Source organism: Carcharhinus amblyrhynchos, chromosome 5, assembly GCF_965287045.1.
Source record: "Carcharhinus amblyrhynchos chromosome 5, sCarAmb.v2.hapA, whole genome shotgun sequence".
Lineage (NCBI taxonomy): Eukaryota > Metazoa > Chordata > Chondrichthyes > Carcharhiniformes > Carcharhinidae > Carcharhinus > Carcharhinus amblyrhynchos.
In genome coordinates, this window is record NC_137328.1 from 58,132,044 (window position 1) to 58,157,873 (window position 25,830).

Sequence of the window (25,830 nt, forward strand, 5' to 3'; positions counted from 1 at the left end):
TCCTGCAAACACAAGAAGAATAGGAAGATAATGCCCTGGAATCTTGTAGGAAAAAGGGCAACTGCTCCTAATGAATCAAGGCTATATGTTCGCATTGTCATCAGTCCCCATAAGCACTGTGCCTCAAGAGTTTCTCCAAAGGCTGAGTCAGTGTATTGGACATACACTCCTCCAAAGGTGAGGAGCAGCATGTTTCCTATGTCCCTTCATCTGCTGGGTTGTAGCCCATGTGACCAAGGGCCTAAACCTACTTCTTGGAGATCTGGCTCACCTTTCCCTTTCCATAGTGCAAAAAGTAACTGAATATATTGCAACACTGGAGCTAAGTGTGTTGCTGATCTTCTGTGGCACAGCCAATGTCTGCAATGTTGATCCACACCCTCTTCATGATTGTTGGTCACAGATTTTCACAGTAATTCATTGCATTGTTGGTGTCAGCCTACTTGTGATACTAATAAATAACTAAACTTTTCCAACAAGAACCTTGCAGTCTGCATCCATGAACGTTGGGGCTGATGTGCCGTGGCTTGCATGGCTGTTTGTATGACTGTGATATTCTGGCATTGGAGTGCAGCAAATGCAAAGGTTAGTGTGTGTGTTTGCTTCACGACAAGTATACATCAGCTAGGCAAAAGTGAGTTCTAGTTTTCTTGCAAGTGTTGGGAGGCTCATGTGAAGGCTTGATTATCTTGTTTTTCATGTGGGCAGGCCATCGTGGATGGGGTCCTGCTGTTTAGTGGCAAGCAGACCTTTTTTTTCCTTTGGGATGATGTGGAAGTTGGGAATGGCTGGGACAATCAGTATCTTCATATCTGAAGGGTGTCAGATAGAACTACTGAGAGAGGCACTTCAAGAACGTGTGTGAAAAGCAGCTCCTGAAGTTTGGGGCTGTGCTCAATTCATGCATCATGTTGGAACTTGCTGTAGCTGAGAGAGAATAGGCAAATGCTTGGGGGAGTAGTGACAGATTGGACCATCACTTATACTTGTGAGGGAATACTGAGGCATCGGAGAAAAGGCTCCAAGGAGTCTGCAATGGCTTGACTATTCCACAAAGGTTCCATTTATGCTGGGCCTTTTTTTCAGGGGGGCTTTCAAATATTGCACTGCAAGGATAGAGAAAGTGTGAAGGTCAATACTCACACTCTAAGCTGCAGCTAACACTTTTCAGAAACATCAATATTGACTTGACAATTGTCCAAAGGGTTGGTGGCCAAGACTGACCTAAGAACTGACCTGCTGCAGAATTGGCCCACTTCCTTGCCAGGTTGGGCCTGCTGACATGGATGGCAGGCCCATCTCCAGGTTAACTAAGGCCCTCAGAACTGCAAAACCCCAATTTTTACTTCAATTGGGAAATTCCAGCCTCTGCTTTCTGTTTGTTCATCGGTATGTGTTCCAACTGTTTAGTAGTGCTTAAAGCGGTATCATTCAATTGAAAGCGATTTGCCTTTTTATGTAAAAAACATTTTGGGTAGATGGACAGACACTTTGCATGTATAATGTGTGTCGCTTTCTAGATGATACTTTCAAATATATTTTAGCTTCATTTGAAGCAATTTTTAAAAGCGGCATCTCGGCCTTTTGGCTAAGATGCAAATAAGATCAAGCCTTGGAGGAGGAGCTATGCCTATTCCAATCAGCTTGGATCATGTAGATCAAGCCCAAGACAGGTGGTGAGAGCCCTATCTTGTCAGCTTGGATCGGGAATGTCTCAACTTGTTGAGACTCTGAATTGGACTTGATTTGATTGAATTGGAATAAAAACAACAAAAAAAAATTGATTTTCCTCTACACTCTAAATGCTGTTAGGTGTTTAAATAGATTCTTTGTCTCAATATCATTTCTGACAGTACCATTCCTTGTTACCCCTGTCTGAAATTTAAGATTTTTTTCTTAAACCATACAAAAGATATAATTTTATAGTTTTTTAAATTTTTATATTATGAATACAAGCAATTGTACTTAGAAGAGCAATCTACATGCACAGCATTATTACTTCATAATTTCTTAATGAAATGTTTAACTTGCACAGAACATGGCAACAAATCAGTCCTGAATTACCCACCCACAACTTCCCACCATTCTTCAAATGACTAATAATTAGGTAAACTGCACACTAAATCGAGAAATAAATGCTTTAATGACAGATAACCCCTTAGGGAAAATAGTTGTGTTCTGTAATGTGTCACCCGATTACACCTACTGCTTTGCAGAAAAATGAGATTGCCATTGGCATTCAGAAGTGTTATGAAATACGCCAATGCTAAAAAAAAATGATGGCCATTTAAATCTTGCGCCTTTAGAAGTGACAGCTTTAGATATGTTTTTGTTTCCATGGATATTAAATTACTGATTTAGTACATAAATCAGAGTCTACACAGAACAATCATTTCCTCTGTTAGGAAAAACAGAAAAAATATTTGCTTTTCATTGCCATTTTTGACCTTCCAATGAAACCATAGGCACAATGGCTTTTGAAATGACTAATTCCTAAGAATGTAAATAGACACTTATCTTGTAATGTTTATTCTTTAACATTTTTCAGGTAGTTAATTAGGAACCTAACAGGACTACATTTCAAAGAGCTGTTAATCAAGCAGTGTATGAAGTGTACGCTACTTGTGCTAGATTGTTCACTGAAAATATCCAACAGGAAAATTGGCACGATTGTGGTGCAGAGACGCAAAAATGTCAAAGAACAGTTTTACATGTTTTTTATAAATAAACTATTCTTTCTGTTGAATATTGTTGGAAGTGAATCGGTTTCAGAACTCACGTGCAAATTATTATACTTGTTCATGAACAATTGAATGATAATCATGCATAAGGATCCAATATGAGGTTCAAGGGGATTGAAAAGAAATTTTTTGTAGTATTAATTGATAAAATAAGTAAAATTTGTCTGAATAGATTTACTTTGCTTTAAACCTGCTAGATTAACTATGTACGTGTAGACTTTATTCATTCTGCCTACCTCTCTGCCCATTTGTTGATGCTTAGATTTTCTTTAAAAGCAGCTCTAAAGTCAAGCAACGTTTATTGAAAGTCCATCTGTAGTGAAATTTCAAACACTGCACTATCGCAGGAAGTGATATCTAATCTGTTTTAAAAAGTACCTGGTTTCACTGTGCCTTATGTCTACAGTAAAGCAGTTTATTGCACTACTGTGCAAAGCAAATCAGCTCTAATTACTGATTAAGTTTATATCTCTGGACTTCATCATAAACCAAGCATATTTTTTTTTCAAAATCCCAGTTTGAAATCAATTTCACATTTAAGGTGCTGTACAATAGCTACCTCATGATTCCCAGATGAGATTTGTAATACGTGTAAATTTGCAGATCTCCACACCTGTGACAGTGAAAAGATGCAGAGATCAGCAGACTTTCTGCCAGCTTCTTTCAAACTACAAAAGAGACCTGCTTTAGTAATGACCAGATTTCACCTTGACTGCCTTCTCTGATTACATAGTAAACATGTAAATTTACTCCGTGTTGCATGCAATGTCACCGAGGGGTTGAATCAGAAGCTTACTTGATTATACAGTTGAAGTGTTTACATTGGCTGCATGATGGATAAATAACATAGTTACAGGGTCATGTAAATAGTATATCCCATCCTAAAAACACCTCCACTTGCATGCTTATCAGATTTGAACTCCTTTCTCAGCTAATGTAAATTCAAATCAAGGGCAAGCTTTTGGTAAGTGCTTGAAACTATTAATGTCAGAATCCCAGATGAATGCATGCTTTACTCAAATATACCACCACCTAGCATAGTGAATTATGCAAACTGGTTGATACTTACCAGCTTCCCCATTCTATCTATACATTTTCCCAAGTTCATGGGGTCCATTTAAAATTGAAGAGGAGGATTCTAATCTTAACTCTGCTGTGTAATAATAGTGTTAGAGTGTACTGAAAATCTTGGTTATCTCTTCTTTAGATGAAATAATTAGCTTTTATCTAAGTCCAAAATTATATTATGAGGACAGTTTATATAATCTAGGTATGTATCCATTTGAGTTCAGAAGGTTCAAGGGAGGTTTGATCATTTTTCAAGATATTAAGGGAAACAGGTCGGATTAAAATCAAAGAGAAAGTATTTCTATTAGTTGGGAGTCGAGCTTGACAATTAAAGCTTGACCTTTCATGAATAAAATTAAGAAACATTTCTATTTACAACAGATGCTGGAATTATAGAATTGTCTATGAATTTTAGAACAGTTAATTGTAACAATTGCAGGTTGTAAATTTAAGATCAATAAACTTTTGTTATCCAAGATATTAAGGGATATAGGAGAAGATGAGTATATGGAGATAGATCACAGATCAGCCATAATCTCAGTGAATAGCACAACAGGCTCTGGGACTAAATGCTCTGCACCTTTCCTAAATATTAAATTATCAACAATTAAAACTGTAAGTGCTAGAAACCTCTTTATCTTGTACAAATAAGCATTGTGAAATTTGTTTCATTGTTTCGAGGGATGTAGGTGTCACTGACACAACCAGCATTTGTCGCCCATCCCTAATTGCCCTGGAGTCTGGTGACTAACCAGGCCATTTTAGAGGGTAGTCACAAGCTGTCCACATTGCTGTGGATTTAGAATCACACGTACGCCAGACCAGATAAGGATTGCAGATTTACCACCCCAAAAGGACATTTGTAAATAAGATTTTTTTTAAATTTTAAACGAAAATCAATGGTGATTTCATGGTCATGATTACTGGCACTAGTTTTCAACTCTAGTTTTCATTAATTGTATTTAAATTCCACCAATTGCCATGGTGGGATTTGAACTTGTGTCCTCAGAGCATTCACCTGAGCCTTTGAATTACCACTATATCATCTTCTCTCAAATTGACAGTACAGGCCAGGGAGCCAGAGCTGTCAATCAAATTATGTATTTCCAGGGATTTAGATGTTTTAGTACTCTAATGGATATCTGGGCTTTAAGTCAAAATGCATTATTAGGCTTGGCTGGATCCTGAATGTGAAACAACCAGCATCTTAGAATTGGATCCCAGCTATCATTTTCATCCCTCCATAGAGTCTTCCTGACTGCATGAGAATCCGGCCCATAGCTTCTAGACTGCACTTGTGCTAAGTGGTGATGGAACTGACACAAAGGAGCAACCTACCTGACCTCAACATCTACTGCCAGAGATTGATAGCATAGGTAGAAATAATCTCTGTGCAGGCCATAAAGACAAAATACTGGGGAGGAATCTTCTGCCCTCCCCCCTGCGGTGTGGTTCATGGTGGTGGGAAGTGGCTTGCCTTTGCCCAGCAATGGGATCTCTTGGTGCTGCTGCTTTCAATGGGAATTCCCATTCATTCCACCCCTTGCTACTGGGAAACTCGTGGCAGGGGGTTGTCAGTAGAACGAGAAAATCTTGCTGACAGAAAGAGTTGGAAAATCACCCCCATTGTCTTCACCATAAAATCACTCTGTCATTTGGAATCGTACTACCAAAATGATGCATGAAACAGACTAAGTATAGATCTATCAATCAATTACTTGGCATCCAAGATTCTTTAAGCATCATCAGTTGCAGAATTGTTTACTTCATGACCCAACATATCCCTCACTCTTTAATTACCGTAAAACCAAGATATCAGTCCTGCTTCAAGAAGGAGTGTAGGAGCATCAAGTGCCAAGAGCAATACAAGATAGAACTTAGAGTCATACACAAACTTAGTGAAGCTACAATACAGGACTGCAAACATGTAAAAAGCAGGAGATTAAATGCAAAGATGAAAGTTCTACAGCCTATGCATCAGAGCAAATCTCTGTATTCCTCCATACAACAAGCCAAATCTAAAGTAGCCAAGAACTGCTCTATGTGTCATCAACAGTGACATGAAGTGACATCTACTCACTGAAAGCTTACTCACAGATGGTCAGCTTAGGTTTTATAAAGAATTACATACAGTTTACAGCACAGAAACATCCAACCTTTACGAATAAGTACATCCTTGCTGTTCTGGTAGCATTCTAGCCAATCTGTTTTGCATCTTCTCCAATATCTCTAGAACCTTTTGTTAAAAATGGAAAGCAGAATAGTGAGTAGTACATCAAGTGCAGTTTAAGGTTCTGTACAAGTTTAAGAAAACTTCTCCAAATCGCAATTCATCTCTATAAAAATCAGCACCTGCTTAGTTTATTTTTTATAGTCTTATTGACCTGCATTGCTACTCTAGTGATTTGTACCTCTAAATAATTTATTCCTTTCCTTTATGTTTTCTTATTTCAAAAGCAGTATTCGCCTCCTTATTCTTCCCAACAAAATACATTAACCACAACTAACCTACATTGAAATTCATTTGCCAATCATATACCCATTCTCCAAGTTTATTGTGTAGTTCTGTGTTTTGTCGCATTCCTCCTTAATATTATTTAAAACACAATTTCCTTTTGTCAGCAAATTTTAAAATTTTACTTCAGATTCCCAAATTCAAATAATTTATTAATTAAATAAATCATTTTTCCAGGAATATCCAGTGCAGAATTCATCACTGTCATGATCAAATGATGTTTCTGTTAACTAATCAAGCCCTACAACCCTTAAAGATCATCATTCTTGCTATTCTGCCTGCTCCTCATCTCCAATCTTAATTATTCCATCATTGATGGTTATACTTCCAGCTACCTGGGATCTAATCACTGGAATTTTTTCCTTCATCCCCTCTGCGGCTCAACTTCTCCTCATTTAAGATACGTCTTAAAAAATCCCTTTGGCCAAGTTTTTTGCTACCTGTCCTCATACGTACGTACAATACATTTCTGAGATGCTCTTTGGAGCATTTTATTCCATTTAAGATGTTATAGAAATACAAGCTGTTGTTGTCATGGACACGTAAGCCGAATGTCAGAGGAGAGGTGAGAGTAGCTGTTCTTGATATTCAACGGAACATGGCACTGAAGAGTCTGTACAAAACTGAGTGCAATGAGGATCAAGGGGCTGGAATCATACCTTACACAAAGGAAGAGAATCATGGTTGTTGGCAGTCACTCATCTGAACCCCAGGATATTGATACAGGATCTCCATAGGGAAGTGTTCTCACTAACTATCTTCAGCTGCCTCAATGGTCTTCCCCAGCTTCAGATCAGAAATAGGGCTGTTTTTTGTTGATTACACAGTATAGTACTCCTATCATAATTCATTGATAATGAAGCAGTCCACTTTGGGCTGCAACAGGACCTTGACTGTATCCAAGCATAGGCTAACAGGAAATCTTAATTATTCCATCAATGATGGAATAATTTGTGACACATAAGGACTATGTTATTTCTAACAAGGAAAGTTGCAGCCACCTCCCTCTGACCTTCAATGGCATGACCATCACTGAGTATCTCACTATTAATATCTTCGGGTCATTGTTGATCAAAAGATTAACTGAAGCAGCCATATTAACACAGAGGACAAATATTGTCATTAATAAGTGACCCACCTTCTGAGCTTTTCAGAACATATGAACATACTAATTAGGCCACTCGGCCCCTCGAGCGAGCTCCGCCATTCAATGAGATCATGGCTGACTCTCCATCAGCTACAAGATTCAGCTTAGAAGTGCAATGGAATAATCACCACTTACTTAAGTGAGACAATGTGCAACAACATACAAGAAGCCAGAGCCTACTTAGGACAAGGCAGTTAATTTGATTAACCGTTTTGTTATTGGACTTAATGTCCACCTCTCCTACTACTAGTGCACTGAGGCTACACTGTATTGTATCATTGCATCAATTCACTAAATCTATTTTGACAACACCTCCTAGCTCGACAGCCTCTTAAATCAAGAAGGAAAACAACAGCAGCCAAAACCAGAATACTACAGATGCTGAAAATCTGAAATAAAAATAGAATATGATAGATTTTCTGAGCAGGCCAGGCAGCATCTAGGAAGACGAAAGATTATCAGCCTGAAATGTTGACTCCTGTTTTTCTCACTCTCTACACATGCTGCCTGACATTTCCAGCATTTTCTGCTATTATGTCCAAGTTCACCTCAAATTCATATACTTTGCTGACTTGGTCAGATACAACCACTCCTCAATTGTTGCCAGCACCCAACACCATTATAGGGGTGTCATCACATCAAGCACTGTAGAAGTAAAGAAGAAGGGTATAACCATCTTTTAAGGACAATTCGTGGATGGGAAATGATGTGGTTGTATTATTATTGCCTGTAAGTAACAAATAGCAAACAAAAGTAATCTTAGTTTATGAAATGGCCTTAATATATAACAGCAATAATTATGTTGACTGCTTGAAGGAGATTGCAATTGTTTGCAGTTTAATCTTTTTCACACCAATATTATAAAAGTCTCGAAATCATCATCTCCACAATATCTTTGAAGAATTTTGAAAGTTACTTTCCTAAAAACATGCCATGCCCTTTAAATGTATAACTTTGATCACTTGAGGAAGAAATGTTACCATATGGTGGGGAGTTTGGGGTAAACGAACTTCCTGGAACAAGATTCAATTTAACTAAATGCTCAAAGCAACACATGGGTTCTTGAAAAATCAGGAAGTTTCCAGTGTAACAGATACTATATCCATTGCATGAAAATTTGCTCATTTATGTTACTAAAAGTGCAACAACAAACTAATCATTATGCACTACTTTGTACATAAACATAATAAGTGACCATTGAAAGAACAAGCGATTGGTTTTGCTGTGTACCTGTTTGTAGCTGTGGATCACATGTGACTTTGTATAACGTCCAAGTGTTAATGAGGCATTTGGCTCTTTACTGGATAAAATCAATTGATCTATTTTATAATCAAACAATGTTATGAGGCCTGGAGATGTGCTGAGGGGTCAGTTGTCCAAGTCTGATCATATTTTGTGGAGCTTAGCTAGAATCAACAAAACGTGATTTTATAAGGAGTTTACAATCATTGAGTTTGAACCCTGTAAAAAGTCCTTCCTTGTTAGCTGACCCCCATAACCCTATTTTAGCATTACAATGTTGTAAAAAAAATCCCTCTTCTTGTTAGGCAACCTCGGTCGTTGGAAGACGTTGTTGCATTGGAATTACTGGCACCAATAACTGAAGTTGAAATGTGAAAAATTCTAAAAGTACAAAACAGATGTATGCAAATAGCTGTGACGTTATTATAAACAGACTAATGAATTTTATCATTAGAAATTGATGCTGTCTAAATCCCTTGAGCATTCTAAAGACCTGCAAATGCCTAGGATTCTATTGCATATGGCAAAGCTGGAGGGGAAGGTGGGGTTCAAATTGAATATTCACTACTCAAACTGAGCAGCTGCTCCACCTGTCATTTGGGTCCCTGTAATACCTGGATCCTTTGAGGCCTGGGCTTTATGAGAATGCTGTTGGTGAGCTGCAGCTTGCTGGTGCTGGGAAGTGGGAAGTTATCCTGCTCCAATGCTGATCTGGCTAGAAAGTCAGGCTGAGGGAAGGCTAGGCCAAGGGATGGGAGGAATGGTCCAATATGCCACCAGTGGGAAAGAAGTTTTCAGAGGGCCAGAAGGAATGATCTTGTTCCTTTTGGACTCATTCAAAACAATAATAAAATTTTCCTGTGTTGTTTAGTGAGCAATCATGAGTGATTGCTTTTTAGATGCTGGTTCGGCTGCTATAGTACATTTGTATCTGAAAAATGTGCTACCACTGCTTAATATCTGGATTTGTATACTTAGAAGCATCAGACCTGTTTCAGGCACAATCAGGCCTTTGGTGTCAATGGGATGGCTGAGGTTATCTGCTGACATCTGTCTTGCAACACCCCTGATGTTCAATTGCTGGCCATCTGCTTTTCATGTGAGTGCAGTTGAAAATCACCACACGGAGTAAAATCCAAGTCCCCCTTAAGGTGAATCAGGGTTGGAGGGCATGGTGTAATTGCTGTTCAGATGTAATGTGGTTCACTTTTTAAATGTCACAAATTCCATCCTTTTTATGTAACACTTTGATTTTATGAAGCCATTTAAGAGAGAGGTTGTAAAATTTCGGCAATTTGGGAAGCAGGAAGTGGAATTGGTTTGAGTATGGGATCTTCATTCTGCCGTACAAGCTGATTGGAATTGTAAAACTGGAGTGGTGTGGTAACACTGTGACTGAGCTTGAGAATCTAATTACAGCCTGATAAGTTTACAGAGGTAGTTTCCAATCTAAATACCAACATCATAAATTATACAAAAACACTGAAGTATGATGAAAACATGAAACTGAGGAATTGTGTACAGAAAGAGTACTTGATGTGACTGAAAATAAAGACAGATGGATAACGAATTACATCCGCATGCCATGTCTCAATCACACCCGGCCCTCCAAACCAGTCTCATCTGAAGATAGCTTATAAATTTTAAGTTTATTTATTAGTGTCACAAGTAGGCTTACATTAACACTGCAAAGTTAATGTAGTATTCATGGCCAGTGTCACAGAGCAGCATTTATTCAAACGAAGTCACTTTATTGTTAATCCCGTAATCTTTCTATAGTCAATTCTTGCGTAAGACGTCTATGAGATATCACGAATAAATATTAGAAGCGAGTTTGTAATTATTATAGGAATCATTCGCATAAATAAATTTTGATGAGGGATTTGACCTGGTGATGGTATGATGCCTTGGCATGAGAGGGACCATGAATTACTTGCAGGTAGAACATTAGAATAGTGGTACTGTACTATGATTCACACAATGAAGCAGTTGAGACAAATAAAGGCGTCGGCAAGATATCGCGCGTGTGGTCTGGAGTCTCTTTCATATATCAGAGCTTCAGCTTACTGGGGTCCTGAGTGCAAAGAAGGCATTGTCTGGAGATTGTCACCCCGAGGGTTTCCCCCTATAATATAGCCAGCACCCAGACTGCAGCTAGTTGGGGGAGAAATGGATATAATCTGTTCCTCGACACAAGTAATTTTGAAATAATTAATTAGAAGTTTGACGTGAATATTTCTTTTGTGTTAACTAACAAGCTAGGGAACTGTAAACAAACAGAATAAACAGATCTAATCAAGGCTGGAAAAGCCGACATAATACCTGTTAAACATCTGGATGTAATTTTCTAGTAAAACGAAATGAAAACATACGCGGGCCGCTTTGATGTTCATTTCGGTGCAGACATTGGCGATGTGTAAATGTGCTCCTTCCAAACCCAAGTCCCAAAGTGAGTTATGGTAAAATGAGGGGGGAGGGGGAACACAGACGAAATAAATCCCAATTAATTTAGTTTCACCCTTCGCTAATATGTGCTGCCTGACCTAAAATTATTAATAAATGAGTTGAAGGGAAATTCGTTCAATGTTCACAGCTATGAATCGCCCTCTATGGTAACAGCCCAACAAGATGCAACAAAAAAAACTCCTCCAACAAAACCTAAGATGTGAAGCTTTGCCACACAGTTATAATTAGTGGACATTCCTGCTCTGGCTCTTTTAGTTGTGAGTGGGACAAAGACTTGTCTGTGTCCCCCCCCCTCAGAGTTTTGAGCCCACGTTACTTTGATTGACAGCTGGGAACGCTGCTCCATTGTCACTCTGCAACTGACTGACGGGCCCACTCCTTAGATTCCATCCGCTTCAGCCGGAGAGGGGGAGAGGAAACGAGAGACCAATCAAAAAGAGACAAACAAACCTAATCCCGCGCTCTATTGGTCGGACCTGACATCCATCAACATGATTGACGTCCCCCACTCTCAATGGAAAACGTCGGGGGACCGAGACGCGGACGGGCTGGCCATTGGCTGGCTACAGCCTCCTGCTCCGCTTGATTGACAGCCTTCCTCACCCCGGCCGCCTCTGATTGGACAGCGTCTCCCCGCTGACGACACGACCCCACGTGTGCCGGCTGGGGTCTCTGCATTCTGATTGGAGGAGGGCGGGAGGGAGGAAGAGTGGTACTGCGCGTGTCTAAATTTGGTTAGTTATCAGTGTGAGGAGGGGATAGAAACCGCGTGTTAATGTAACCAGTGTGTGTGTGTGTGTGCGGGAAACTGCTACATTGTTTCCCATTGTAGCAATTATATCCCTTTAAACTTCGTACGGCGTAAGATTTGATATTTATTCCGTTGGATATTCTGCAATCCAAGGAGGAGGCGAGAAGATTTCCTGGGGGTGCTTTTAGGAATTTGGTCTTGTTGCAGAAGTGGCTGGTTTTCCTTTCTTTCAACAGACACGCAAAAAAAAGGTTTTGTTGTCTTAAGAAGACAAGGAGTTGAGCCGGGACAACGGAATCTGCCAGTCTCCCCGAAGGCTGTTTAAAATCTCTCTTAACCTTTTTTTCTGGGAGGGGGGAGCCGGATCCAAGATGCCCTTCCAGTAAACGCTTTACTTTTCTTTTAGAGGGGATTTCTTCTTAATGTGCGTTTCTTAAAAGGAGATCGAGCCACTGTTGGAGCCGAGCGGCTGCCGGACCCCGCGATGTTTCCTCAAAGCAGGCATCCTGTAAGTAAAGAGGGAGCGGGAGCGCTTCTCCTCCCGGGCCGGCCTCTTTGTTACTTCATTGTATGGGCTTTATTCATGGGGAAGGGGGAAGCACCTTCAGCCGAATGATATGATGTTTATTGTTGCACGATCAGCAGAAGTGGCCTGTGATGCTTTTAAGCGGTGGGAAAAACAGTCCTGATCCTACCTGTGTGCACATCTGTACAACAGCGTGTATTTATTTGTCTCTCAAAGTGATTAGTCCTTCCTGAAAGTTGGGATCACACATTCTTGAGGGTACCAACAAAAGGTTCAGTGTTTGGTTCCGTCAAACGCCTCTCAGTGCCATGCGTTTGTTCGCTACTTGCTTCAGCAGAGTCAGTCGGAAAGTTTTTCTAATGTACAATCTGCCTCAGATCCGCGGTCTCTTGTTGTCTTGATGTAATCTAGCTTCCTTCCCCCACTCTTTTTTTTCCCCCCTCAGACGCCGCACCAGGCTGCAGCCCAGCCTTTCAAATTTACCATCCCCGAGTCGCTGGACCGGATTAAGGAAGAGTTCCAGTTTTTACAGGCTCAGTATCACAGGTGAAAAGAAGTCTCCCATTCTCTGGCGTGTTTATTTGCAGCCGCTCAGTCTAGTCGCCAGTTGTTGTTTGGTTTGTCTGCGGTAGGTAGCCGCCACTGGTTACTGGCCCTGGCCACAGAGCGGCGCTCTCGCTGCGGCTATCCAAACCACAGCTATTGAGGGAAACAGGAGCCTTTCTGGACTAGACCCTCTCCAATCGTGCTGTTCCATATTCACGGGGTTTTATAACTATTATTCATCAGTTGGCAACAGTTATACATTTCTCAGTTCATTTTTGTAACTAAGCCATTTAAGCATTTGCTTTCTGAACCATGTCTTTGTAGTTGCATTTCGTATCTGATGCATAACAAGGAATTGCGTTTTCCTTTGATTTATCTCGTATTTTTATTTTTGCCATTACTGTATCCTCTTACCAATATACTCGGGTAGCACAATGGTTAGCACTGCTATCTCACGGTGCCAGGGACCCAGGTTCGAGTCCCAACTTGGGTCAACTGTGTGCGTGAAGTCTGCACGTTCTCCCCGTATCTGCGTGGGATTCCTCCGCTGCTCCGGTTTCCTCCTAGTCCGAAAGATGTGCGGTTAGGTGCATTGGCCATGCTAAATGCGCTCTCAGTGCACCCGAATAGGCGCGAGAGTGTGGCGACTAGGTGATTTTCACAAGTTCTTTACTGTGTTAATGTAAGTCTATTTGTGGCACTAATAAATAGTTTTAAATTTAAAACTTAAGATGATTTTGTGCTGTTTTAAAAAGTGCATTGTTTCTATTGCTCTTAAGGGCAATTAGAATGGGCAGTGAATGCCAGGCCTTGCCTATGACGATCCCATCCTATGAAATGTTATTTTTAAAAAACAAGCATTACGTTTTATTGCTGTTTATTCACTATCTCTCAATGTTTTACAGTCTCAAGTTAGAGTGTGAGAAACTGGCAAGTGAAAAAACAGAAATGCAGCGACATTATGTCATGGTGAGTTTAAACAAGTACCTTTAAATTAAGAAGCAGTGTGCATTTAGCTAGCAATGTTTTCCACTCTGAACTGGAAAATAAACAATTGAGAGTTCACATGTAATGATTTGTTTTGTCAGCATATTGTAATTGTTTGGTTTATAAATTTAATATTCTCTTTTGCAGTATTATGAAATGTCATATGGATTGAATATTGAGATGCACAAACAGGTAAGATGGTTTTGATAGAAATTTATCCCAAAAGGAAAGAGTAAAACAAAACATTTGTCATCAACATTGGAAATGAGAGAGGATCCGTTTCCTTTTTTCAGTCATTATTCAGTCATTTTTTCAGTCATTCAGTCTGGAGTTTTACCCAGAGCAGCCTTTTCCTTTCTGATGCTGATTGGAGCTGAGCTATTATCTCACCAGCAAATATTTCATTTCAGAATTAATATTTTTAATATTATATGATGGACCTGGATTACAGTAAAAAGCAAATATGCAAACTTGTGTTCAATTCCAAATGTAGGAATGGGAAGTTGGTATGATCCTCATACTTTGGTGAACATGATTAATATTCTAGTAATGCGCACAGAGCATGGTCTCGTGTAACTAATGCTCCTGTAAATACTAAAGATCTGATTTAAGTTGAACAGAGGCCTCCTTGTCCCTGTGTATGTAGAGTTTATGGAATGAATGTACTTTGTGGTTTGAGATGATGGCTATAAGTTACTATATGTACGCTTTCAAGTGACATGTAGAAGTTCTTTTATATAAGAAACTAGTATATATTCAGTTGGTGAGGTGGTGAAGTAAGATTCTGAGTATTAAAATAAATAAAATCGAGAAAGGATGGGACAATGCATGGGATACACAACTGAAAATCTTAAATGGTGCTTTTGACCCTGGTCGTTTGCTAAGAAAGCATTCATTGCAGGACGTAAGCAATGCAAGAGAAGTGGTGACTTTGAGGGTTTCTAATCCTTCAGATACTATTGATAGCAAATCTTTAAGACATTGATTTACTCCTTTAAAAAGATTATCATTAACTCTTGGCTGATAACATCTCTGCCAAAAGGAATGAAAATGCATTTCAACATGGGTGCTCCTTTGTTAGTTTTTATGGTCTTAAGATTTCAGTAAAGCTGAGAAATGTTGCCTTGGTATATTAATGTAAATCCAGTAATTGCTCTGGCAATCTTTTGTGCTCCTGGTTTGAGTAATGTTGCATTTGAAATGAAATCCAGAGTTGTCTGCACAACCTCCTTTTTGGCTGTCAAATGCTGCAGTGATATTTATGTGCATAAATGAAGGATTTTAAGTTAAACACTTCTTTCAGAATACAGACGGATTGTTTAAAGTGTTCACTTGCTTCCCTCTGGAGAATTGGATTTGTAGGTTGCATTAAATTACATTTAAAAAAAAACATGTTTTCAATGCATGCAGAATTTTTATAGTTGCAAATTTCAGACACGATTGTTAGTGTATAAGCTGACAAAGGTATCTGATTATAATTCTCCAAAACTGATGACGTTTGGACCCAAGGGTGTAACTTGGCTGAAACTGATGCATTTTGCTGACTGATCACCAGTGCGGCCTAAGTGCTCATTATGTTGTAGAAAAAGCCTATGCAGTCTCGTTACATTTGACAAGAATTCTCTCTGGGGGAAGAATGGGCATTAGCTAGGCTCCTCGCAGACTCACAAGTATTCTCCCTTTTTTATAGTTTATACTCTAGATGGCAAGTGAACATTGCTCTGGAGATTTTTTTCATACAAAGCATCATCCCTTCTCGTGGTTTGTCTTCTGAGTAGGCACTCTGCCTGCTCTTTGAGGATACCACCTGCGGGGTTGTAGAGTTGCGAGCAAATGCTTTTTATTCAAGCTTCAGTGCCTTTCATTCATGGTGTAATACCCAAGTCATGAGAAAAGAAAAGTTTGCGTTTCCAATGTTTTTCTTTAAATAGACTTTTTGGTATATTTTAAAAGCAGCTGTTGCAAGGAAATGGATGGATATTGATTATAGTTGGAAGTCTTTAAATGATAGTGAATCTTATTTTGTGTCCTTATTGGCATGGGAAACGTCTATATTTTGACTAGTGGGGAATGCTCTTTGCTTGAGCTGTTTTAATTTTAATGTTACTTTAATCTTTTAATGACTATAAACAGATGATTTTATTATAATGGTGGTGATGTGTACATTGGAGAAGGGATGGTTTGTTACTGGTAAGCAGCTGATTGAGAACAGCTTGAAACTACAGTTGTTAATGTTTCAGCTCTTGACATCGACCTGTATAATGTTCCAGAGTTTAATGATTTCCTACTATAATGTATGGGCAGATAAGTAAAGGTGGAGTGCTTGTGATCATACAGTTTAACTGGCAGTAATACCAAATTGATTTTGTAGATTGATGCAGGAATAATTTTGTTTTTTCTATTTCATGTTCACAAAATTCCTTTTTGTCCAAAAAAGGCACGTTGTTCAGTAAATAGGTGCCTGCAGTAATTTGTGGATTAGCCTTTTTTTTAAAAGATTCAGATTAACATTGTGAATATAACTTTGCATATTGAGATTGTAACCCAGTTTTAATATTAACTTAGCCTTTGTCCTGATTTGTTAGTCTTGGTACAGAACTTATGACTATGCACATTACGTGTTTAGTTGACACATGGTTTTTATTTGTCCTTTGAGAACAGGGGGTGCTCTTTGAGGGTGGTTAGCACTGCTGCCTCATAGTGCCAGGAACCTAGGTGGGATTCCTCCCCTTGGATGACTGACTTTGGAGTTTGCATGTTCTCTCCAGAATCCTGGACGGATTTCCTTCATATACTCAGGTTTCTGCCCACAGCCCAAAGATATGTAGATTAGATGGGTTGCCATGATAGATGGCTAGGGGGATAAGGAGGAAAGGGCCTGGGTGGAAGCTGCATATTATGTTCTAATAGATTTAACATTTGATTAACCGAAGTGAAAGTTACTCTGACAGTATCTATTCTCTGATCATGGAATCAGTAACCATGTATTATTTAGAAAATTTGTACATTCGTTTTCATTGACTTTAAGGCTTGTTGGCTGATGGCCTCATCCAAGTCAGCAGGGATGCAACATCTTATATCTGAACCAGGCATTATTTTAGGTATAATGTTCAATGGTAAATGGCCAAACAAGATTTGCCCTTGTTAAATCAGTTGATTAAGCGGCACTCCTTTATGTTAGTAGCTCCCTTCGATTTCCGTCTTCCTCTTCATTCCCCTAGTTCCCATTGACAGGTGTTTTTTCCTCCAGGTAATTTGATCCATCAGAAATTCTTTTTCTCATCCTTGATTGAAGAGGCTAAGAATATCACCCATCAGTGTAAGAATGAATGGTCTTGTTGTTTTGCATTTTAAATTTACTGCATTTGTAGTATATGATCGAAGAGTGAAAAGTTTGCAACTCAAATGCTGAATATGCAGCGTTTCCATTTGGCTGCAAATGAAGAAATGCTTCTGGGAATGGGAAAAGGGAAGTGTTCTAATAACAGTATATACTCAATGCTCAGATTTGAAAGCATCTGTGGAAAGAGAAATAATGTTTTGCTGCCTATGGCGCATGTTGGATATAGCCTAATAAAAGAAAATCAACAACAAGGCAGAGCTCCCAAATTTGTTGCTTATCAAACAAAGGTGGCTTTGTTGGCTCAGACATATTGGCAGGAAAAAAGATGGTCACTTACCCAAGAACTTGTATACTGTGAAGTAGCATAGCAAAATGACCAAAGGAAGCTTGCAAGTATGACCTGAGGCCCTGGGCATTGATTATCACGCCTGCAAGGTACCTGCAGACGAGAGGGGAAAATAGCAACACCTTGTGTGGGCTGGCAGCAGCACCAGTGGCATGGTGCCAATGCCAGAACGACCCAGAACAACAGTTGTTAGTCTCATGTGCAGCACTTGTGAAAGAATCTACTTGTCAAGAATTGGTCTCTTCCGCCATCATCAAAGTACACCATATGAAGACACCCTAGCTGAATTAGACTTGTTTGCTGTGTGTCCATTAACTTTCATGAATAGAAGGATGTCAAAACTAATGTTTCCAGCCAATTACCTTTTTTCAGAACTGTGCCCACATAACCTTTCTGCCCAACAATTTGATACTTGTATTAGGATTGTAATTCAATATTGCCCCCAAGTATATAAGGCCAGTTGTGTTGGAGGAATAGCCTTAAATCACTTCACTGATTTCAGCCACCTGAATGCAAGTAACCTCAAATTTGAGCCTCAATGCTTAATAAATTTTCAGCCTAACTTAAATCAAATAATGACAATATAGAAGGTCCTTTCATCCCTTATAATAGTCAAAGATGTACGGAGGTTCTAACAAAAATTGTTGACCTGCAATTGTTGACATAATGAAGTTTTGCCATTTAATTTGTTAGTCTCACGCTGATCTCTCAATTTGTGTGCAGGTATCTAGAAGGCCCATTTAATTACAGAGTAGGTCATATCTCTTGTATCTTTGGGTCTGTTCGCTTTATTAGATTTTCATCTCTATGGCCTTTGGTAGGGTTCCCTTGGGTTCTCCAAAGTGGCTGAGTAATTGCTAGTGCTGATACTGGAGATTTTAATCTCCCTTTTCTCATTAGGCTCAATTGAATTGCTTGAGGGTGCTGTAGGTGACTTGTGTAGTTAATTTTTCTGACATTGTGCTCAAGTTGAATCTTGCATTTGGTGAACCATTTAATATTACTCCATTTCATTTAAGTTTTATTTCATTTATTTTAACAAAAATTGCTGAATTTCTTAAATTGACTGCGAAAACCTTTATTTTATGAGGTGAGTCAGTTTTCATGTTACTGTTATGCACTACCATGAAGGAGTCAGGTAGAATTGCAATATTTTGGTGAACTTAGTCTGTATTGGCAATTGAATAGAGATTTGAATTATTGTTTAATTATTGCTTAGTAACTATGTTGGGCTGAATTGCACTAATCATGCCAGTCAAAATTGTGATTTTCACGTTGAATTGCTATTCAAAAATATTGTTTTATTTGTGCCTATAAAACAGGAGCAAAATGGAGCAACTGGCATTGAGGGCTTTTAAAAAAAGTTTCTGATGCGTATTTATCAACTAGCCACTCGCCACTGCCAGGTTTGCAGCAGAATAGTCAGCGTGGATATGATGTATAGGTTAAATATTAGGCGGTCCTCTTTTTTAAAAAAACTTAAACCCATAAGTGGTTTGTTTGGAAACTGAAGGTTAAATGTGCTCATGATTTTTATATGAAGGTGAGCTAATGCAGCTAAGTGTTTTGAAAATTGTCTTAAGGCATTTTTAAATCCAAAGTTTTACATAGAGCAGTTCCATGGAAGTTGAACTGTTAGCTTGAAATTGTTAATCTAAACAGATTAGTTTGTTATATTTTAAAAAAATCAGAACCTAATAACTGAGTGGAATGCCAGGCACTTCTCTCCCTACATCTTTCTTGTAAGACACTGCTGATAAGGCCTAAAGTTTATAAAGTGAAGTGTTAATTAAAGGTCATTGACAAGAGCCAGGGATTCTTGACAGTTATAGCTTACACTGCTTGTGTATCCTATCGCTGTCTTGGGTAAACAGTTGCACTTGGCAGATTATCCAGACAGTGACCAGTCACTGTATTGACAAGTGCAGACACAATAAAAACTATATTAGGAGTCCTGCCGTGGGGATTTGCAGTAAATATATTACAGCACTCAAGTGAATTGCCAATACTGCTTGTTTAGCATTTTGCAAGGGCAATGGGAGTATGGATTTTTGCATTAGTAGGGAAAGGTTGTTGGAAAGCATTGGTTGATGGCTGAGGAGAAATTGACTTCAAGATCCAATTGCTGTCTCTGGGTGAATCATGAAAAGCTCCTGTGAATTATAGAAGAGCTGGTGTGGGAGGACAGAGGATTGAATGGACCGTGGCTCATTAATACTCTTTTTGTTGTAGCTTGGCTGTATAATCAGGCTGTACATGCCACAACTCAGTAAAAGCAGGGTCAAAGAACTAGAAGTCATGTCGATGACTCTTCATTGTGTTTTCAGAAGTGTTGTGTTTGTATACCAGAATAATTATTTCTTCCCTGTTTTAAATTCCTTTCGCTCAATTATTTTTTCTGTGGCCTTTTAATTTGAAATTTCGATCATAGACTTATGGATCTTGCGTCGGCTCTCAGCCAATGGCTACGACAGCGTGAGCAGAACAGGCTTGGCCTTCCTTTCTGATATACTTCAGTGCAAAATCTCAAAGACATCAGTGGTGAGCAAAAGGGTGACAGTGGCAACTGGACTAATAATTAAGACCCAGGGCTAGATCTGGAGAACTGGGTTCAAATCCCACCAAGGCAGATGGTGAAATTTGAATCCAATAAAAAAAATCTGGCATTAAATGTCTAATGATCACCACGAAAATGTTGTCAATTGTAAAAAAAAACTATCTGGTTCACTATTGTCCTTTCATGGAAGGAAATCTGTCATCCTTATCTGGTCAGGCCTACATATGACTCCATGTCCACATCAATGTGATTGACTCTCAATGCCCTCTGAAATAGAGGGCAGTGTGGGATGGGTAATAAATGCTGGCCCAACCAGCAATACTCACTTCCTGTAAATGAATTTAAAAAAAACCCTTTGTTACAAACAAGTACCCAGAGAGCCTGCTGACCAACATCAAATGGAAGGCACCTCCTTTAATAAGTATTTGAATGAGCACTTGGCACATCATAACATTCAGGGCTATGGACCAAGTGCTGGCAGATGGGATTAGGTGGGAAATCAGATGTGCCTGATGTGGATTCAATGGGCCGAAGGGCCCTCTTCTATGCTGTCTGATCTCAATGTCACCATAATTTTGGAAAAGTGCCAAGTTTCTTGTGGTTTTAGTGTTGACTTCAGTTATGCATCTTACGGTGAAGCTGAATAGATTAAAATGTATTGGGATGTGCTGTATAGAGACTGGAGCTACTGAAAGAAGTGTGATGCATTTATGCCAAAGAGACGTGGTAAAGAAACTCCCAATTTAGTTTCTGTCAGTTGGCTATGATTCAGTGATATTCAGTACTGCAGTTGTGTAATGAGAGTATTTACATTAGAGTGAGCGGTAGCTACTAAAAATTAGTATAGTTAGTACAAGTAAGTATACATAGTACAAGTAAGAGATGGGATCAATGTCAGAACTGCTGCACTCAACACAGAGAAGTCAGTAAGTTGCGCACCTCGTTTTGTTTTAAAGGAATCTGACTCCCGATGCAGCAGCCAGAGGAACTTGCTCCATGTAGGAATCCACAGAAAGAGCAATAAAAAGGATCAGTGCAGCCGCTGCCCTCTTTACAACAGGAGTTGGTATAAGATATATTTAAATACGCAGATAATAGCGAGTAGTTCAGTGGGTTGGATAGCTGGTGAGTTGTCCGTATGAATAATTGCTGGGGGAGTGCAGGGAGATTTTCCTGTCTAACGTTTCTTGGCTAATTATTTATGACTCTAACTCAAGGATTGTAGGTATTTGCAGAGAATCCTGGAGAGTAGGTGAATAGCCTGTTGGAAGTTCAAATGTCCCAGGCAATTCCCAATAAGGTCAGCGCAACAAACATCTTGGTTGGTAGATCCGGAAGATCTGGGCCAGTGTTTCAATGTCTTTGAAATAAAACTATTTCTTCCCAAAATTGGATCAGTTTTATAAACAGAAACTAACTGGCCGGCCCATTTTGCTCGATTGTATGTGTTTGCAACTTTGCATGGTTGACTTGTGGCGGTGTTCGATTTACATTGCATTTTTTTAAAAAGGAACAATTTTGACAGTGAGAAATTTCTCTGAATCTTTCTTGTTTCAATTGGAAGCTTGACTAAAACTAATATCTGGAATGTGTGTCTTTAAGCTGTAGTGAAATCTTGTTTCTGTTTGTGATGTATCCCCATATCTATTAATTAACTTCTAATAATAGACGTATGGATTAGTTTGAGGTGACCGCATAAAGATGGGAGTCCTGATCTTCATTCTCTGGATGACCCTGGAAGGTGTGTTGGGGGACCCCTCAGAAGTCCCCATGTACTAACTATGAGAATTGCCTAGGAAGTTTCAACTTCGGTTGGACAATTACCCTGCGTCAATCCTTAAACTCTGATATAAAGTCGGAGACTTTTGGTTGGTTCCGACTTACTTAGCAGATTAGTTACGCAGGAAAAGTTAGCAGGATTAAATCTCCCACGTAAATGGAGTATTAGCCCCCAACCCAACTACCATCCAGACCCCTCTGACTACCTGCCCTACCCCCGTCACCCACTTACCTCGCACACTTGCTTTCTCTCCAGGCTTGTACATTTAAACTTAGCAGAATGTAATAGCCAGTGCTGTAAAAATGTGAGGTGGCTTAGCTTCTGCCAGTGCTGCTACATTGAGTGAAGTACTCTAGAAGTGGGTATGCGCCAAGTTCCACAGGAAGTCTTGGCCAGATCCAGGCAAAAAATCTAGCAGTGATCGCCATTCCATGGAAGATTCAGTACATTTTTAAAATATTATATCATTGCCTTATCAGACTATAGCAACTTGCATTTATGTAGCTGTTTTTAACAATATGGCATCTGAAGGTGCTTTATGGGTGTGATCAAGCAAAAAAAATTAAGCCAAATTAATCAAAAGCTTGATCAAATATGATTTAAGGTGTGTCTGAAACCTAAAATAGCTGACCTGTATGGTGCATTTTCTGACTTTAGGACACCTCAAAGCTTTTCAGCTAATCAGATAGTTTTGAAATGTAGTCACTAATTTAATGAAGACATAGCAATGGAAGTGAAGACTACACAAGAGGCCAGAATTCCCCCAAGGAGTATAGGACTGGAGATGGAAAGTACTGAGACCATGGAGTCATTTGAATATGAGGGTGAGAGTTTTAAACCAGGAAATTGCTGGTCTGGGAGCTAATGAAGCCCGTGCACATGGTTGATAAATTAATTTGTTGAAATAACAACAATGTTTTAAGTAAGCTTAAGGTTATGGAGAGTGGAAGAAGGGAGGCTGTCCAGGGACATGTTAGGTAAGTCGAATCTGGAGGTAACAAAAGCATAAATGAGGCCATTTTCTACTACAACTATATACACCCAAAGTTTGATTTTGTCCTTGTTAATGGCTCTGCAAAGTGGGGACGAATATGGATCCTTAAATGAATATTGCCTCAGAGACTTATAAATTTGATTGTGCCAGCACTGTTGAAACAAATCATTGAATTTTAGAGTGATAGAAAGACAAGATCTCCAATTACTCAATGATTCGGGGATTGAGTCAATGTTGCTATGGAGACTGTAGCCGGAACAAATTAAATTTCAAGGAATGAAATAATCTTTCAGTGCTTCTGGGAGTGCTAATTTTGGCAGTGGCACTTACACCGATTAAGTTTGGTTTGACGAGCTATTCTATATCATTTGTGTCCCAAAGATCATTATAATGAGAACTGACATAAGCTGTAGTAGGTTTTATTTTAAATCAAATCTTGAAAGTGCTTGTAATTTCTTGTATGTGAAGACTTCAACCACTGAGTGTTGATGGACAGTATTTGATGTGTTGTTACACTTGGAACAATTTGGCTCGGGCTTCTCATTTATTAACCAATCAATTAATGGAACACTAAAATACATTGGTGCGCTGTTGCATTTGAGTGACATGGATTTTTCAAAATAAAACCCCTGAAGGAATGCCTTTCAGTCATGTGCCTGCTTAAAAAAAATAAATGGAGATGAAAATTGGCTTGAGGTCAATAAGCCATTTGTGGTGGCCTGACAACCTTCGATTTTTTTTTTCCCTTTGTGCTTGGCAAAAAATCATCTTAAATGATTGAATAATGAGCAAATGTGCAACACTGATATTTCCTGCTGCAGCTTGTATTACAATTTACAAATGGAAGGATATCTGTCATGCACATCCATGCAAATTTAATAGTTTTTAAAGCCATATGTTTATAACATTTGTGAACTATATTTTTACATAAAGGTGGTTGGTGGAAGTTTTAAAAGTACCACTGAACCTTGTACATCTGTGCCATAACGTGATAAAACACATCTCCTTTACTGGTTTTAGTTTTTTTTTCTGAACAAAAATATAACATTTTAATATTTGACTTTTGAGTTGAAGCAGGTTAATGGTGATTATTTGAAAAGGTATGGTCTTTTGCAAATGGCTATAATGGTTTATATTTAGGACCATGAGCATGGAGGCTGTTGCAGGTGTCCACTTAGTAATTTTCCATGTTTCATGCTGGCACGATGGTAACTAACAGTGAAGTGCAAGGAGAACAAGTATTTACTAAAAAATTTGGAATAGTTGCTGTGTATTTCACGATAACTAGAACTAGAGAAGTTCAAATGGAAGGCCATATGGGAATCTTTTGCTGTTAAGAAGCAAGCTAAAGTGCTTTAACTTCACTTTGTATTTTAATGGGCAAGATCTTAATATTGTGGCAGTGTAACCATATTGTCTTTTTTAAATGTGTGAAATGTTTGTGCTATTCAAAGTTGCAGACAATAAAATTTGGTATGGCTGTTTAACATAATTGTTGTGATCAACGTATTATGCATGTGCTGAAGCTTCACGTCTTCCTTTTCTCCATTTAAGAACCAAGCTTTCACATTCTTCATGACAAAAGATACAGAGCCACAACATTAATTGGACTTTTGTACGTTGGCAAGTGCTATGCAAGTTAACTTTTCTGTCCATACAGCAACACATTCCCATTTTGGCAATAAATGCTGTTAATTATTTGTATATTTACACTATGGCATCAGCTTCCTCGATTAATGAATTGGCACGCAACAAAATTCCAGTGTGTCTTTGATGTCTAACAGCAATCTTTAAAATGCCCTATGTAATGGGAATTGGTAATGAGAAGTTGAAATAAATGTTTACTATCATTATCCATTTCAAAAATGATCCTTAGTCTATAGTAAACAGTTGCAAATTGTAGCTTTTCTTAAACACATATGTATTTTAGGAAGAAATCAACTAGGTCACTTAAAATTTCACTCCAAATCTCTCAAGTCACTAATGCTGTCGTATTATTACAAGTTGGCTGGAAATGGGAAGTAAATTTAGCAGTATAATTGTCTTTATCTGTCATTCATGGAAACAATCTCCTTGAATATCTGCCATGATTTAACTGTATAAAATTGTTTTCATATTTCTTAGCAATGGTTTTACTATTGTGAATAGCTTTATGGAAAAACTAGTTCATTGTTGGTAGCGCATTTGCGTGAGTCATATAATTCAGTTTCCTTTTGTTCATGGGATGTGAGTATTGCTGGCAAGGCCAGCATTTATTGTCCGTCCCTAACTTTTTGCTGTTGCCCACGTGCTGTAGGTAGATCCACAGTGCTGTTAGGGTGGGAGTTCCAGGTTTTTGATCCGGTCACTGTGTAGAAGGGGCAATAGTTCCAAGTTAGAATTGTGTGGCTTGATGGGCAACTTGCAGGTGGCGATGTTCTCCTGCATTTGCTGCCCATTTCCTTCCTTTAGGTGGTAGAGGTCACTGGTTTGGAAGGTGCTGTTGTTGGAATCTTGGTGAGTTGCTCCAGTAAATCTTGTGGATGAATGTTTGTTTGTTTAAGGTGCTGAGCAAGCAGGCTGCTTTGTCCTGGATGGTGTCAATTTCATTGAATGTTGGAGTTGCACTTGTCAAAGCAAGTGGAGAATTTTCCATGACACTCCTGCATTCTGCCTTATCAAGTAAGCTTTGGGGAGTTGAGTTACCACAGAATTCCCAGCATCTGACCTTTTTGTGTAGCCATGGTATTTATGTGGCTGGTCCAGTTAAGTTTCTGATCAATATAACACAGGATGTTGACGTAATATTTACATCTGCCACTGGGATAGCCTTAGCCGCTGC

The 25,830-nt window shown here is 39.0% G+C and overlaps 1 protein-coding gene across 3 annotated transcripts in view; it reads left to right on the top strand.

The window, feature by feature from the left end:
* The first annotated feature begins 11,936 nt into the window (after positions 1–11,936).
* The window catches only part of LOC145343058 (transducin-like enhancer protein 1), a 99,681-nt gene continuing 85,787 nt past the window's right edge, over positions 11,937–25,830 (top strand). For all 3 annotated transcript variants that reach the window (XM_080188857.1, XM_080188858.1, XM_080188859.1), the window contains exons 1-4: positions 11,937–12,438; positions 12,902–13,002; positions 13,908–13,971; positions 14,137–14,181. In XM_080188857.1, the coding sequence (XP_080044983.1) occupies positions 12,415–12,438; positions 12,902–13,002; positions 13,908–13,971; positions 14,137–14,181 (234 nt within the window). In that variant the 5' untranslated portion in view covers positions 11,937–12,414. The remainder of the gene's footprint in view (positions 12,439–12,901; positions 13,003–13,907; positions 13,972–14,136; positions 14,182–25,830) is intronic.